This window comes from Helicoverpa zea, chromosome 24 (genome assembly GCF_022581195.2).
Source record: "Helicoverpa zea isolate HzStark_Cry1AcR chromosome 24, ilHelZeax1.1, whole genome shotgun sequence".
Classification (NCBI taxonomy): Eukaryota; Metazoa; Arthropoda; class Insecta; order Lepidoptera; family Noctuidae; genus Helicoverpa; species Helicoverpa zea.
In genome coordinates this window covers 593,931-609,940 of record NC_061475.1, presented here as the reverse complement: position 1 = coordinate 609,940, position 16,010 = coordinate 593,931, and the positions used below count along the sequence as shown (strand labels likewise).

The window sequence follows — 16,010 nt, the reverse complement described above, 5'->3', positions numbered from 1 at the left end:
TACCTATGCACTTTCGAATTCATATTTAATAACACAAAAAACTTAATTATTGCACGAGCGTTGTTTACTTGCGTCTTGTAATTTCAGTCGTGACGTCACAAGTGACGATATGACACTGACAAGCGTTTTCGCGCCGGATTCAAAGTGGACAGAGAAAAATGCAATTATTTGATAAAAAAACTTCGCATTTTCTTAAAATTAATAATTTTTCATATAAAGTAGACGTATACCTACATCATACAAAGGAATTTAAAAATTTGTCATCATGCCTATTTCCTGTTACAGCCTTTTTTTTTATCGTCCCACTGCTGGGCACAGGCCTCCTCTCACACGGAGAAGGATTGAGCATTAATCAATTAATGCTAATCTCATCTTAATGATTAATGCTCAATTTAGAATTTATTTTCTAATTTTCATACACCTTAAACTCTATAGAGAAAGTCTACTAAAGTTTCGGTATAGTTAGTTTTTGCGAGGTCAAATATAAGTTGACATCTCATAGTAAAAAAAAATGGCTAGAGCTGGCTACGAAAATCAAGAAGGCACACTTAAAAAGAAAACTGAATATTTCAATAAATACCAGCTTTAATATCAAACTTATCCTAGAAATACATAAGTGACTTCCTAAAACATGATTTATCTTATTCCATTTCAAAAATCATCACTAAAATCAACGTCCATTATTTCTTCAATAACTTCATCCGCCATTTTGGCATCTTTTTCCGAAGCACCTTCATTTGTTTGTAAGTTAGAATCTTTCTGAACTACATCTTTTTCAGATCTTTCTTGTACTAAGTTTTCATTTTCAACAATAGCTGTTGTTGATTCATTTTCAGTTTTCTTGCTATCACTTACTTCATTAACTTTACTTAATGTAGTTTCTTCATCAATATTAACAGCCTGATCATTTATCTCGATTATTTCATTGGCATTTGTTTTATTTTGGTTCACCATGTTAGTAGGTTTGTCATTTAGATCAGGTATTTCAATAATTTCATCTGCTCCTATATTATTAATGTTTCTTGTTGGACAAGCTTTATCATTTTGGTCATTTATTTCAATAACCTCACTAACAACAGTTTCTTGGTTACTATTTTCTAGAGGAACGCTCTTTAATGTTTCGAATTGATCATTGATCTCAACAACATCATCAGATACTTTATTATGACTACTTATTTGATTATCCTTACTTTTCTCAGTGTCAGCTATTTCTATGATATCATTGGTATCCATTTCTATATCATCTAGATTTCTTTGTACAGGGTTTGTAATGCCATTATTGTCCTGATTACTTTTATAAGCTGTTTCATCAGAATTTGTTCCATTATGTACATCAACAGCCACAGACTGATTAACTGATGTGACATCACATTCGTCATCTGAGCTATCTATAACATGAGATCTATTGTTTTTCTTAGCTGTGACACTGGTTTCTAAATCTTCATCTACTTCTATGATTTGACTGATATTGTTAGAACTATCTTGTTTGTTACTAGTGTCTAGGGACGCCTGTTTTAGTCGAGCTAAACGTCTTTCTTCAGCTAGTTTTCTGTTTCTTATCATTCTTTCTTTCTGTTCGTCACTTATGGACGGTGAGGAGGTGGCTTTGGGCATTGTGAATGGAGATCTAGAAATTAATATTTGAAATCTTAAATTTTTACCCCGAAAAGCATTAAAATATGGGTGGGCAAAATAAAAATACTTATCCTCAAATATGTGACAACATCTACAAGAGGCCAAAAAGAGCTCTACCGAATTACGAAAGAGAGACAATCGAGGGACATAACCCACATAAAATGCATAAAAGATGAGTCTGGCAAGGTTTTGTGTAAAGATGAAGAAAGAAAAGAGAAATGGAAGGTTTATTTTGAAAAGCTTATGAATGAAGAGAATGTTTGGAATGGAATACTCCAAGAGGCACAAGTAAATAAGGGATTGGTAAGAGAAATTAGCATGGATGAGGTAGAAAGAGCACTTGGAAGTATGAAGAATGGAAAGGCCTTGGGCCCTGATGATATACCAGCTGAAGTGTGGAAGGTGTTAAAGAAGAACGGATGTATGTGGCTGACTTTATTCTTCAATAAGTTGCTGCATGAAGAAGTCATCCCGCAAGAATGGTGCAGTAGTTCGCTAGTGCCCATCTTCAAGAATAAAGGGGATGTGCAAGATTGCGGCAACTATAGAGGGATAAAGCTCATGTCGCATACTATGAAAGTATGGGAGAAAGTGATAGAGAAAAGAGTGCGAGAAGAGAGTGAAATTACCCAAAACCAATTCGGGTTTATGCCAGGTCGAGGAACAATGGACGCCATCTTCGCACTTCGCCAATTGTGCGAGAAGTACAGACGTGTGCACAGGAATCTGCACATGGTGTTCATTGACCTTGAGAAAGCGTATGATAGGGTGCCTCGGGAAGTGTTGTGGTGGGCCATGAAAGAGAAAGGGGTGCCTGGGAAGTATGTGGAGTTAGTTCGTGCGATGTACAGGCAGTCCTGTACGTATGTCCGATCGTCGGCCGGCAATACTGACTAGTTCAGTGTGGCTGTGGGCCTGCACCAAGGGTCGGCTCTAAGTCCTTACCTCTTCCTGCTTATTATGGACGCCTTGACGGCGGACATACAGGAGGAGGCACCCTGGTGCATACTGTTTGCCGACGACATCGTCCTGGTTAGCGAAGACGGACCTGAGATCCAGAGCAGATTGGGGAGTTGGCAACAGAGACTGGAGAATGTTGGCTTAAAAATCAGCAGAACCAAGACCGAATACATGTTCTGCGATTTCGGCGGTCTCTCCAGTCCTGAAGCCATAGCGCTGGATAACGCACTTCTTCCAGTCTGCTCCGATTTCCGGTATCTCGGTTCGCTTATTCAGGGCGATGGCGAAATAGATCGGACAGTAACGCACAGAATTAACGCAGGATGGATGAAATGGCGGCAGGTAACGGGAACAACTTGAGACCCCCGTATTCCCCTTAAACTTAAGGGGAAAATTTACAAGAGTATGGTCAGGCCTGCTGTCTTGTATGGATCAGAGTGCTGGCCCACAAAAGCGACGAATGAAAGACAATTGCATGCGGCAGAGATGAGAATGTTAAGAGGTATGTGTGGAATTACGCGAATGGATAGAGTGAGGAACGAGTATATAAGAGGAAGTTTGAAAGTAGCGCCGGTATCAGAAAAACTGCGTGGAAACCGGCTGTCGTGGTATGGGCATGTGATGCGGAGGAATGAGAGTCATGTTGTGAGGAAGGTAATGAGTATGAACGTGGACGGATATAGTGGAAGAGGAAGACCAAAGAAACGATGGATGGATTGTGTGAAAGTAGACATGGTAAGAAAGAATGTTACTTGTGAGATGACGGCAGATAGAAGAGTATGGAAGAAGAAAACATGCTGCGCCGACCCCAAATAAAATTGGGATAAGGGCAGGAGGATGATGATCTACTGTTTTTTAAGAATTATTTTTTTAGTTAGACACTTTTGCATATTTAAGTGTAATCTAAAATGGTGTTTCTTGTAGATATTTTCATGGTTTTGGAAACTATCTTTATCTAAGAACAAAAATATTTTCTTTTGTAATTTTGGAACATAAAACTGTACCATTAGAATGGACTCTACAGGGATCATTTGAAGATTTTCCACCTACCTGTCTTTCATGGGAGTAGCCAAGACTTTCTTGACAGACCCTGGTGCAGGAGTAGCTCTAGCCAGTTCTATTTGTTGCTGCAACAGCTTGTCAAACTCATCCTCTTCTTGAGGTGGCTGGGTTTCCTCATCGCTGGAGTCCTTCTGTACTACCGTCTCTTCTGATAGGAACTGGTCTGTGCGAATTTTTTGAAGGTGCACCTGTAATTTTATAAGAGTTACTAGTGGTTTCTTAAAGAAACTTCCCATATCCAGAGGCTACTTTAACATATGCCGAAAAACGTATTCAATGTTATTTCTGAAGTTTAACAAGAGTTACTTTCTCATTTTTTATATTCTGCAATTCAATCACAGAACAAGAAGTTGTGTGAAACATTAAAGTACTTGCTTGTCTTACTTAGAGGTATTGGGTTGCCAAGATAACTGGGTTGAGGAGGTCAGATGGGTAGTTCTCCATGTAAAACAAAATCACTGATCTGGTGAGACTTTGAGCCTACCTCAATACTTTGGGTAAAGGCTAGGATTAATGTTTGGTAATGTTGTTAAATGAATCTCACCATAACAGGTCTCTTCTTGCCAAGAGTCTCAATCTTCTTCAGGCAGTCTTCAAACTGGAATTTAGGGTACAATCTGTATGCCCAGTGCTCCAGCTTCTTTAGAACTATATCTAAGTCTTCCTTCTCATGACCTTTGCCTGCAAACATTTTTAGTAAAATATTCAAGAGTTTAATTTTATGTCATTTTAAATAATTATTACACATAAGTTATCCCATTAAAGCCATAAATATCAGTTAAAGGTAATGCCATAAATATCAGAAAGCTGAATGGTTAGTGGTTTTGAGCATGCTAATCTCTGGTACTATTGGACCATTTAAAAAAATCATTTATCGAGAAAGGCAACTTTTTATACAGTTGCATAGAGTAGTTGTTGCAAGTCGCTTCCAACTGGTATCTGTGGAGATTTATTGGGATGATTATGTTCAGCAGTGGACATCCTATGGCTTAAATGATGGTGATGATAGAGTAGTCGCCATGGCACATGGATGAAACCGCTAGCAGAAGCTATTATTTATTTTATTATGACCAACCTTTAAACTTAAAATCCTTGAAGTGATCAGGTATAATCTGTATGCCTCTTGGGCCAGTTAGACGAGCTGGATTCAGGATAAACCTGGGATTCTTTATTACTCTCTTGGCTTTAGTGGATGATGGGTCCACGCGTCTCTTATCTTCTTCTGTAAAAGTAGAAAAATGACAATGAGTATCCATAGATGACTATTTTTTAAGCTGTATGTAGATCACAAAAATTGTATGAACATGTTATTCAAAATGTTATGTTAGTCATGAAAGTTAATACGAGATAGTAACCCTTTCCTACTCATAATCATCGTTATAGCACGTTTGCTGAGCGTGTAGTGTTGTCAAGTGTTGTCAATGTTTCACCAAGACTCTGTTTTAAAGTTTTTATATTGTGTGATTAGGTTATGAAAGCTGCAATTTGTTTTTTAAGATAAATATACTAAGATTCATGTAAATAAGAAGGAGTAATGTACCTGCTTCGTCATCTTTTGGTCCATTATCATCGCTGTCCGGTGTTGCAGATCGAGACCGGGGTCTCTCATCATATTCATCACCTTCGATAACTCTTTCCAGTTCCTGCGCCTCGTCGGCTTCATCTTGCAAGAATATATCTTCTAGGAGTGACATTAATCAGCATTAACAATAATATTCGAAAAAAACAAATTGCCTTTGAATGGAAATCCAAAATATTTGTTTTAAAATATTTTTTGACGTCAAACTTAGCGGGAAAATTTTACATTGTTTGATTGTTCGGAATTTGGATTTTATCATAACTTTACTATATATTATGTTCAAATCCTTGGCTATGTATAAAGGTTTTTATTCCTACTGTGAATATAAATACAAATTAATTTTCAATCAAAACGTCTTTAAATGTGTGAAATTCAGATAAATAATTGAAAAATGATTGAAATCGTGAATGTTAACATTTTCGAACGAAAATTTTTACCTGTGGAACGCCCTAAAATAATGCTGTGCTTCCGTTTGTCGATAATATACGGTTAACATAGCCTTCGGTAAACGAATAACGATTTTTTGAAAATGCATTTTTCTTTTTATATTGCATTATTTTCTATCAAAAGGAGTACAAGCATATATTTCAGCAGAAGGAATTAGCAACAGCAGTTTTTACCCTTTACCATTTACCCTTAAAAGTTTTACGATTAATGTAATAATATTTAAAAGTTTTTCGAAAGTTTGTTGTCCTTTATGATTATACTACGCTAATTACTTGTTTTTTCTGAAAAGTGCTCTAAATTATCAGTATTGTTTGTAACGATTAAACTGTAACGGTTTTCTCTACTTGATACAACGTCGACATAACAAGATTAATTACTGAACCGTTTAAAACGTTATCCCGATTATTACAATATAAGTGGCTAAGTTATAAGAGCTAAAGTAATCAGCGACTCTTTCAAATAATATAAAACATTTTTATGTTTAACTTGGGAATAAAACTGGCCATTCTTGTTACGGTTAAATCGGAATGATTTACGATTACACCTATGTCCCATCCCTTGAAAGTCACGTGACCAGCTTGCGTTTGAGCGCACTAACAGGTATGGAAATTAGTAAATTTTATTAGAAATTTAGTTACATTTTGGATATTATTGTAGAAATAAGGTAAATAATAATGTTGCGCTAAAATTGAGTGTTGTTGTGCGTGCAAATACAGTGTTTAATGGTGCTGTGCACGGTTATTTCGTCAACAAAGACTGTCATTTTGATACCAAGAAAGGTGCTTCAAGAATGGCGTCCCCCACATGTGCCGCTGGCCTATTGAGTTTCGTCTTGGCGGTGCATGAATCAGATGACGTGAGCTGTTGAAATGGCGTGAAATAGCTGATGCATTGGGTTTCCGTCGGTGTTCCGGTAGAATTATGTCGAAAATTTGGTGGTTCGTTCGGTGCCCTTGCGCTGCCAGTCTCAGTGATTCATTGTTCCGATTTTTGCGAAATATTACATAAAAAATCGCTACAAATCACTGGTTTAAGCGTCATGGCCGTTAAATTGTGTGTCATAATTAGTATTTTTGTGTGTTTTGAAGGGTAAAATAGTGAATTTTCCGCGATCCGCCCATTTGTTTTGTTTACCATTTTACCGCTTACACGACAGCCGGGCTACGGTAACTTTCATATTATCTTTGTTATCGTTGTTTTCTTTGTAGGTGTTGTTAGCTAATGAGCTGGTTCAGTTGTTATTGCTTGTGTATCGAGTCATTATCGCGTCATGATCAGTAATGCCGGTAGTTATTCACAATACCTACTATTAGCGCATCAGGATGTATCGTCCGAAAGAATCCGATTACCAAACATTGCACATGAAATACAGAACATTTATATCATCCATACATCTGCACTACTTAAACGAAGACTCGTAAATTTTGCGTGATAAACTAATTTACGTTTATTTCCTTTAGTTTTGCATGCAGGCTATAAGGTCAAATTGATGATATCATTTACCTGTATGTTGTATAGCTTTATGTAATATCTGCTGCATACATGCACACAATTCAGTTCTTTCACAAAATTTTATCACTGTCAAGTTCATTGACCTCCAATCCAAGTTTTATTTCAAACAAGAAGTTTGTGTTAGTACCTATGTATATCTATATTTATGTCTGCTTGATAGTGAAAGGAAAAATATCTTAATATATAATTTTCTTGATTCAGTCTTATTTTTTATGTAGGATTTGTTTGAAATAATTAATACCAACATTAAGTTGGTACTTTTCTAGTTCACTGCCATAGATATTCTTTGCAGTATTTTATTAGTTATGAAAGTATCTCTTAACTTTAAGAATCAATATTACTATGTTATCAACATGTGATCACCTAAGAATACCTGTCCGGAAAAGCTTATTACTTTGCCATCAACATAATTAAAAATAATGTTTTTAATCTATTAATCATGTTGTGTTCTATATCTGATAATTATTCATTATGCAAGCAATGTAATGCATTACACTATAGGTCCTTGACACAGTAATATACTCAATTGAATCACTCAAAATAGTTCACTTACCGGAATTAAGTCAATATGTAATACAATTAGAAGAAAAGAAGTTAATTATTTCACCTGTTCTTTTATATTAATGATTTAATTTAATCAATTCTGAAATGGTGACAGAATGCTTTCATAGTGTCACTTACTTAGATTAGAGCCTGCTCCTATAGTTTTAATTTAACCCTCCCCTCCTAACCAAATTTAAAACGCCTTATTTACATTGTTAACCATATAAAGTTATTTAGGTGACTAATATTTTGAGGCTGATGAAGTGATGAGATTATTTGTGTGGTTCAATATAGCTAATCATCACTGATAGCTAGATAGCTTATTTGCTTAGGAACAGTAAAGTCTACATTTTTATCCAGCCGCACAAAAGTAGTGTGAAACTGTAGCCAGAAGCCAGTTACAAATAAATATGCTAGACAATAACACTTCTCTGCTTAACAAGAGCTCCTTGACTAAATTGGCTAAGAGCTGCCACAACGAGTGGTAGCAATTCATTGATTCTGCATCGGCCTGCCCTGCATAGCTATGCACAAATTAGGCTCATCAATCTATTACCTACCTATGTGTAAACTGATGGGATCAAAGTCCATTTGGTAGAAGCAAAATGACTACTGAAATACATCTAATAAGGTTTATATGATATTGCCTGCAATTTTAATGACGTATAGCTGACATTATTTACAGGTTCACGAAAACCCATTCAGTCATTTTTGTCACAGAGTAACAAACATTCACAATTGCATCATTTATCCAAACATTCATGTTTATATTATCAATTTGATGAGATGTGATTCTCTAACAGAGTTGTAGATTGATTGAGAAAAAAGACAACAGAAAGTCCAGGCTAGCCATTTCTGACATATTGTTAGGAACACTTGCATGTTCCTAGTATGTATTTCCTAACATTGCATTATTTATGCATGACAGTCTTCAGGTCATTGACTTGCCCATTTCTATATTTCCCTCTTTATGGTTAGTTGTTTACACTATTTTAGATCTTTAGTATAGACATTAAATACGGCTAATTAATTTCAAGCTTTCAGTACTTGTGAAGTACTAATTGGGTATATGACAGAATTTTAGTTCTGAAGATTATAGATAATGCACAAAATTAGTGTTGTAAATAGATACAAAGTTACTGCACTTATATTTGGTATTTTCCTGTTTCTGATATTCTTATATGTACTGTGCTCTTAAGCTGCATTCATAATTCATGGTAAGATAGCTGAATCTCCGGGGTACATACAAACATACTTTATTCTGTACAGCTTCTTATGTAGTAAATTACATATTTTCTAACACCTAGCATCAGTATTTAGAGATACCAAAAGACATACATTGTTGTTATGAAAACTGAAACAATAACAATAACAAGAGCGGCCATTTAAGTATCATTAATAGAATAGACATATTGGCATTCATTCAAATTAATAACAGACTGTTTGTCAAAGTTGGCAGCATGCTATCTACTTCCTCTTTGATATAGAGTTTTTACATTTCATACATAATAGAAGTTTTTAATCCCTGACTCATTAATGCCCATAAATAGTGGGATATGCATGCATGTCAGTGAGTTTGTCACATCGCATAAAATACTGAACGAAAAGTAAACAAGTATTTGTAAACTTCTTGGTTAAGTGGTGAAAACTGAGTAGTCAAGCCAATTTTCGAAGAAATAATTACTCATTATTTAATTATAGTAGGGCCTAAACAGCATAACAATTGATTGTTCTCTACTAAGAGAAGAAAATAATCAACAGTGCGCTAATTTCTCTTATCACTAGTGATAACAAATTGTAAACAAAAGTTTTTTGTACACATAATTGTCGTCACTATGCTTTCTCAAGAATAGCTTGACCCTTTGCAGTTCAACACAGTAACTGTTTATCATAAAGTTGCATACAAACTTATGACCAAGTTATGTATTTAGAACTGTTACTATCAGGCTAATATTTGAGTCATTGCTCTATATAGTTCACCTACATTTTGATTTAGATACATTTTGGTTTTGATCAGCTTAGATTATTTTCTGACACGAGCCTGTCCTGAAACTCATTAGGTATTATTTTTAACCGCCTTCCAAAAAAGGAGGTCTTAAATTCATCAGTTTTTATTTCTTCCACGTAATCACTTAAATGAACCAACTTACGTCATCGGTAACATTGAATGCACTAAAAACCTAAAGCTATGCATACATAGTCACTAATAACAGCCCCTGAAGGAAATGACAGTTCGGTAGCCATGTTTATTGACATTACAGGCTGAACGAATAATGCCTTGTCCATGTTTTGTAGATAGAAATGTAAGTTGTCTTTAGTGGGCGATAAAGCGGGGGAATGCGGCTTAACTTGTGACTCATGAGTTATCCTTCATTTGTTTTTATATTAACGTTTTCTTAGCCATGTTGGATTCGTGTTATATTTTTGTTACAACATCGCTAAAAACGAAAAAAGCCTTGCGATGATCAAGAGGTTTAGGTCAACTTCTTTATAAAACAAGAGGCAAATTCTGTCCATATTTATTTGACTATTTTAGAAGACAATTCTTTCCATTTATGAGTGCTACCAGGACGGTGAATTCCAAAGTCCGTTGCGCCGCTAAACCGTGATAGAGTGCCAAATAAAATAAACAAGCATTCACTTTCACAGTTATCATATTAGAATCGCAAATTCGCGCCTCACTCAACTACAGATTGTGTTAAGTTAGTCTCAAAGGTCAATCCTATTCTTATTCAGATTCTGAACGCTAAGGACCGATTACGCTAAACTGGCGTGGGTTGTTCAAGTTAAACTGAGTTTATATTGGTATATGGTGCATCATAATTCCGGCGCCGGTGACACGCGTGCAAAAATCATTAGGTGTAATCATTCCTCTGCCCTTATCCCAATTTCAGATTTGGTGTCGGCGCAGCATGTCTTCCATACTTTCCTATCTCTGTAGCCTTATCATCTTTCACACCGTCAATTGTTTCTTCTTTGGTCGTCCTCTTCCTCTATATTCATCCACATTCACGCTCAAAAGGTGCAATCAACCATATTGAACCAGATTGTAAGATTAGCTCGATCCCACGCTAGACTATCTCTGTCTAGTGTAAGATATTTTTTACGAGACATGAACGTAAACAAGCTTATGTTTCATGCAGTTTCAGTACGATATCCACCATTACTCGGTTACTTACGCTTTTGTTTGTTTTCATACCTTTGGCACGTGCCGGTCGTGACTCAGAATGTATACCGCCTTATAGAATCTAACGTTGGAATTATTTGAAGATCCTGCTTTAGTAATAGATGGATGGTTGATGAATTTATGTTAAACTGGTCCTCCTACGGTCGTATTTTAGATGGGTTTACTACCACTTTTGAACGATATCCTCAGCGTTTTACAGACTAAATCTCTGTGTCATTTCTAGGTCTTAAACTATCATATTGGACTTCAGTATCTTGAATTTTTTTTTATTTATTTTTTTTTACAGTTTACCCCAATGCGATAAATGCGCCTTAATTAAATATAAATTATTTATACTAAAATCTATCTATTTATCTACTATCTATAACTAATAATTATATTAAGCAACTAGCTTCTGCCAGCGGTTTCACCCGCATCCCGTGGGTACCGGGATAAAAAGTAGCCTATAGCCTTCCTCGATAAATGGGCTCGATAAAATCTAACACTGAAAGAAATTTTCAAATCGGACCAGTAGTTCCTGAGATTAGCGCGTTCAAACAAACAAACAAACTCTTCAGCTTTATAATATTAGTATAGATATCATACCGGTAACGAGATTGTAGAAGGAAAATAGACATTCCTTCTCCCTAAAAGATTGTCTGTTTTACCGGGAGCAGAACTCGATAAACTTGGTAAAATTCTCAGTCTCAATAAATTGGGCTAAGTGCATCGGGATAGGTAGCCCCCGAGTCTAGTAATGGCTTCAGTGGATGCTTTTAAAATAGCTTAGCCTTAGAGTAATTCCTTAGGGAAAGTAATTCCATTAAATTTATTTTTGTAGATGGTTTCGTAACTCTTTGGTCGGATACTACTTCCAAATGAATAGTAATGACGTATTTACTTTTCCCCAAAGGCTTATTTGTCCTTGTGACATTTTTAATTTCAGTTTTATACCCTTTGTTGCTTCATCGATGTAAACCTCGTTCCTTTTTTGGAACCATTCATCGTATCGTTTTTATGGGAGTTATTTTGGAACCTCAAAAACTACCCCTTCTTTTTCTCCTCATCATTTTGTAAATAACATTTCCTAGGAGTCTGTCTACATGCTCGAATATGTCTTACAGTAAATGTTCTACACGATTTGGAAAAACTCCAAGAATAAGAAAAAAGCCTTCAGACATATCATATTTGTATGTAACATCGTTTTTCAAGTGGATACCTGACAATAGGCGTTTCGAGCCTCTTATAACCACTTAGTACGTCATTGCCAAATATATTTTTGGTTCAAAGCCCTCTTACCTTGAGAATAAGGGTATTTTCTATTTATATGGCAATCGCAGAAACCTTACGGCACTTCCCTTCAAGGGTATTGCATAATCTACGAAAATGAGGTCTTATTTGTTAATTTTCCTCAATGCGTCGTCGATCCGGGAGAGCTCCGTGCGGATTTGACAAGAAATTGATTGATAGGCAGACTTTCCTGTTAAAGTAGCTGTTGTTTGTTTATTTTATATTTTGGTTTAGTCTTTAATTTATACAGTATTGCTGGATTTGGATTTCATCTGCTTGTATAGAAATAACAGCAGGAACTAAATAGCAACAACTCACCTTTTGACGCACCATTCGGGGATTTATATTTATGTAAATATTTTTGATGTGATACTTTATAAAAGTTGACGAAATAACTTAAGCGTGCACTGATAGCCGAAACTGAAGCTTACGTTGAAAATAGGCATGATGACAAATTTTTAAATTCCTTTGTATGATGTAGGTATACGTCTATTTTATATGAAAAATTATTAATTTTAAGAAAATGCGAAGTTTTTTTATCAAATAATTGCATTTTTCTCTGTCCACTTTGAATCCGGCGCGAAAACGCTTGTCAGTGTCATGTCGTCACTTGTGACGTCACGACTGAAATTACAAGACGCAAGCAAACAACGCTCGTGCAATAATTAAGTTTTTTGTGTTATTAAATATGAATTCGAAAGTGCATAGGTAGGTGTTGTGGGGTCTCCCAGTGTAAGAACACATCCAAAACAACTCCTGATAAGTTATTTGTGTACGTTCCTCACAATACCTACAAAAATACGAAACAAGTGGCTTAAACTTGCAAGGCGAGATTCAAAAGCAATATTGCCCAGGGTACAAACTTTATTTTTGTGAAGATCACTTTGATGTAAGTTATTACGTAGTTCTCTAGATTCTAGCATAGTTTATAATGTAAATAACTATTTCGAGGTTAGGTTTCATCTCTCATTGTTTTTTAATTAAACTAGTATACTTACATGGAAGTTTTAACATTTCTAAATTCAGCTGAACAAAAATCTTTATTTGATGCCAAAAACTTTCCCAGCATTATGATATCAATTCTAGGCAAATTAGCGCTGTTTGCCTTGATAAATCCGGGCTCCATAACTCGTGTTATAAACAACTAATTAATTAAAAACAAAGATCGCAGTGGAAGTTCACAATAACGAAATGTGACGTTCGCGCACTTTCGCGCGAGTTGTTTTGAGAAATGACGTCACGAGCTCTGATTGGTGTTCAAGATATCATGGCGGATTGCCTTATTTCGTAATTTTATTTTATAAAAATACATATTAATCACATTATTAATAAAGAAAACAATGCGCGTTTTATATTCCAAGCTTCAAGTTTAATTTAATAAATATATTATTTTAATGATTTTTGATTACTGTCATCATGCCTATTCTTAAATGTATTTTCTCTTAGTTGAAGTAATTTTTTCTGCAAAATCTAGAGAAAAAGTAAACTTGGGTCCTTACAATTAAAGACCTTAATATGTTTACCAAGATGGAGATTTTTATTATATTTTAATATTTTATTGTTTCAGCTGCTTGTAAATAGAGGCTGTAAATATAACGTATATAGTTTAAAGATGAGTTTGGGTGCGCGCGCCACCAAGGGTGGTGCGAAGGGGGGCGCTAAAGACGGCAAGCATGCACAGGACACTCGGAAGAGCACAGACAAAACCCAGACCAAGGAGAAGGTTAAACCACAGGTAATAAACTAACTTTATTAACTAAACGTAACTTTACAACGTGGTAACATTCACATTGAGCCACAATAAACATTAAAAAAGTCTTAAAACTATTTCTGTCACAGCAAATTAGGTAGGTGGGATAAAATGAAGATTCAGCTGTCTCTAAAATTATGTGGCGTTTTAGTATTCGATAGTTTCTCAGGCTCAAGTCTCCGACTCATCATTACATTTCTGCCCATACCAATTTTTGTTGCGAGGAGATAGAGAAACAAAACATTAAAATATTTTTAAGTGCTAACGCGCATGGGCAAAATGTATCGCCGTAATTGGGAAAGTCCGAAGCGTTTCGGACTAAGCAAACATTGGTATCTTTATGGGTATAAAACAATTGAACGATATGCAAACAGTGACTCAGGGACTTCCCCGATCATTCTGATGTCAATAAATAACTTGTGGGTCCAATAAGTATAAACTCAATTACACATCTTATTTGTTTTGCTTTAGTTATTTTCTTGGGTGTAAAACCAGTAAAACGTTCTAAGTATTTCTTACCGGATATTGGCGGACAGCCGCTTTTTCCTGACTTAATCGCACATAAATGCAAATCGATAGGTATAACCTTTAGTGCGTTGAATATCTTATTAGAATCGTGAGGTCATACACGATACTTAATTTTCCCCTAAACAAAAACCGTAAACATGGATCTTGCAATAAATTAGCATTATAACCGTCTTTTTATTGCAACTGCGTGAGATAATGTACCATCCTAATATTCTGCCTATCTGTTCTCTTGCATACTATACTAGAGATAGGAATTTGACGTTACTTGTATGGAGCTAATGTCAAAATTGCTATCTCTACAACAGATGGATCGAATATAGGGACTGGTCATTAGACAATCATAGATACGACAATAACACCGCGCGACCTTGGCGCGTGACCTCCGGCGTGTCATTGACATTGCACGTCAGTTTAGGCAGCCGGTTCTTTCTAATTTTTGTTAGTTTGCGAGTTTAACCGCCGATTTTTTTTTGTACTTGATCCTTTAACTGATTTAGTGGAATAATAGGAACAAGATTTCTTTTGTATTGTTTCTAACACAGCATTGCGTGGTGCAGTTGAGTAAAATTATGGAGTGCTTGTATGTTGTCTAATTTGGACTGTCATCAAAATTAAACATGACTTGCTATGAGCGAGATAGGATGATCAATCTTGGTTTGATAATGATATACGTGGAATATGTAAAAATATGAAAGTAAATGGGAATAAACACAGCACAATCAATGAAACCACAAGAACATTGGTGTTGTTTGTTGAGCTTTCTATAATTGCTCGCGTATTATTTGTTTGCGAAATAATGAGAACGTGATACCGGTTCCTACCGGCCCGGTGAAATGGGGGTGCGGCTAGGGCTGGCACGATGGTTTTATCGATTCCGGAAAGTGATAAACTTGTAGACAAAGATATATGGGGTATGGATTTGCGATACATATATCCAAGACGCAATAAATTAAATATATTTTAATCGAAGATTATAAACTTAGTTGGTATTAGGATTGAACTGTTATGTCCTTTACCCAAACCTGATGAGTTAATAGCAAATCGAATACTTTCTCTCGCAGTTGTTTAAAGTTTAAAGTTGCAGACCCTAAAAGCGCCATTTGTCAAAAGCACGGTTTTTCTGTAAAGAAGAAATGGCGCAACAAGAGTACTGAATAGTATCCAGCAAAACAAATATCTCGTGTTATTTTCCTGAACATGGCAATGGAACTTTTTCTTTTTTAATTGTAACCCTCTATATTCTACTTGATTTGGTTGAAAATCCTGTGACAACCCTACCAGTTACGGGAAGGACGTGGGTAGCGCGCGAGTAATACAACTGTATTGCCGACTTGTTTTAGCAAGTGATAATATACGCCGGTATTAACTCATAAGTTGTAGTCAAATTGACATTTTATTAGGCACGTTATAGAAGGCCTATGTTTCATATAAGGTTACGCAGAAGTTGGGCCATTATTGCTAACTTTCTCATTAAAGAATCCTTTCTATCTATCAACCAGACAAACGAACCTCTTATGTGGTTTTACATAAAGGTAGAA

The 16,010-nt window shown here is 35.7% G+C and overlaps 2 protein-coding genes across 26 annotated transcripts in view; one reads left to right on the top strand and one right to left on the bottom strand.

Annotated features, from left to right (window-relative positions):
• Positions 1–567: 567 nt before the first annotated feature.
• LOC124642495 lies at positions 568–5,475 on the bottom strand. 2 transcript variants are annotated; one of them, XM_047180959.1, is made up of 6 exons: positions 5,198–5,475; positions 4,733–4,879; positions 4,202–4,338; positions 3,646–3,845; positions 1,092–1,627; positions 568–1,058 (listed from the first exon to the last, which is right to left on the bottom strand). In XM_047180959.1, the coding sequence occupies exons 1-6, from the start codon at positions 5,349–5,351 to the stop codon at positions 652–654; spliced, it is 1,581 nt and encodes a 526-aa protein (XP_047036915.1). In that variant the 5' UTR covers positions 5,352–5,475; the 3' UTR covers positions 568–651. The 2 variants fall into 2 exon arrangements, with proteins under 2 accessions (XP_047036915.1, XP_047036914.1); XM_047180958.1 differs by having other exon boundaries at positions 568–1,627; positions 5,198–5,474.
• A 715-nt stretch (positions 5,476–6,190) lies between these two features.
• LOC124642481 (protein lingerer) overlaps positions 6,191–16,010 on the top strand; it is a 45,127-nt gene continuing 35,307 nt past the window's right edge. For 5 of the 24 annotated variants that reach the window (XM_047180936.1, XM_047180927.1, XM_047180925.1 and 2 more), the window contains exons 1-2: positions 6,256–6,347; positions 13,762–13,929. In XM_047180936.1, coding sequence (XP_047036892.1) covers positions 13,807–13,929 — 123 coding nt within the window. In that variant the 5' untranslated portion in view covers positions 6,256–6,347; positions 13,762–13,806. Of the gene's footprint in view, positions 6,348–6,509; positions 6,597–6,685; positions 6,850–12,453; positions 12,546–13,761; positions 13,930–16,010 lie in introns of those variants that run through there. The other 19 variants (XR_006985773.1, XR_006985774.1, XM_047180929.1 and 16 more) reach the window with 10 other exon arrangements.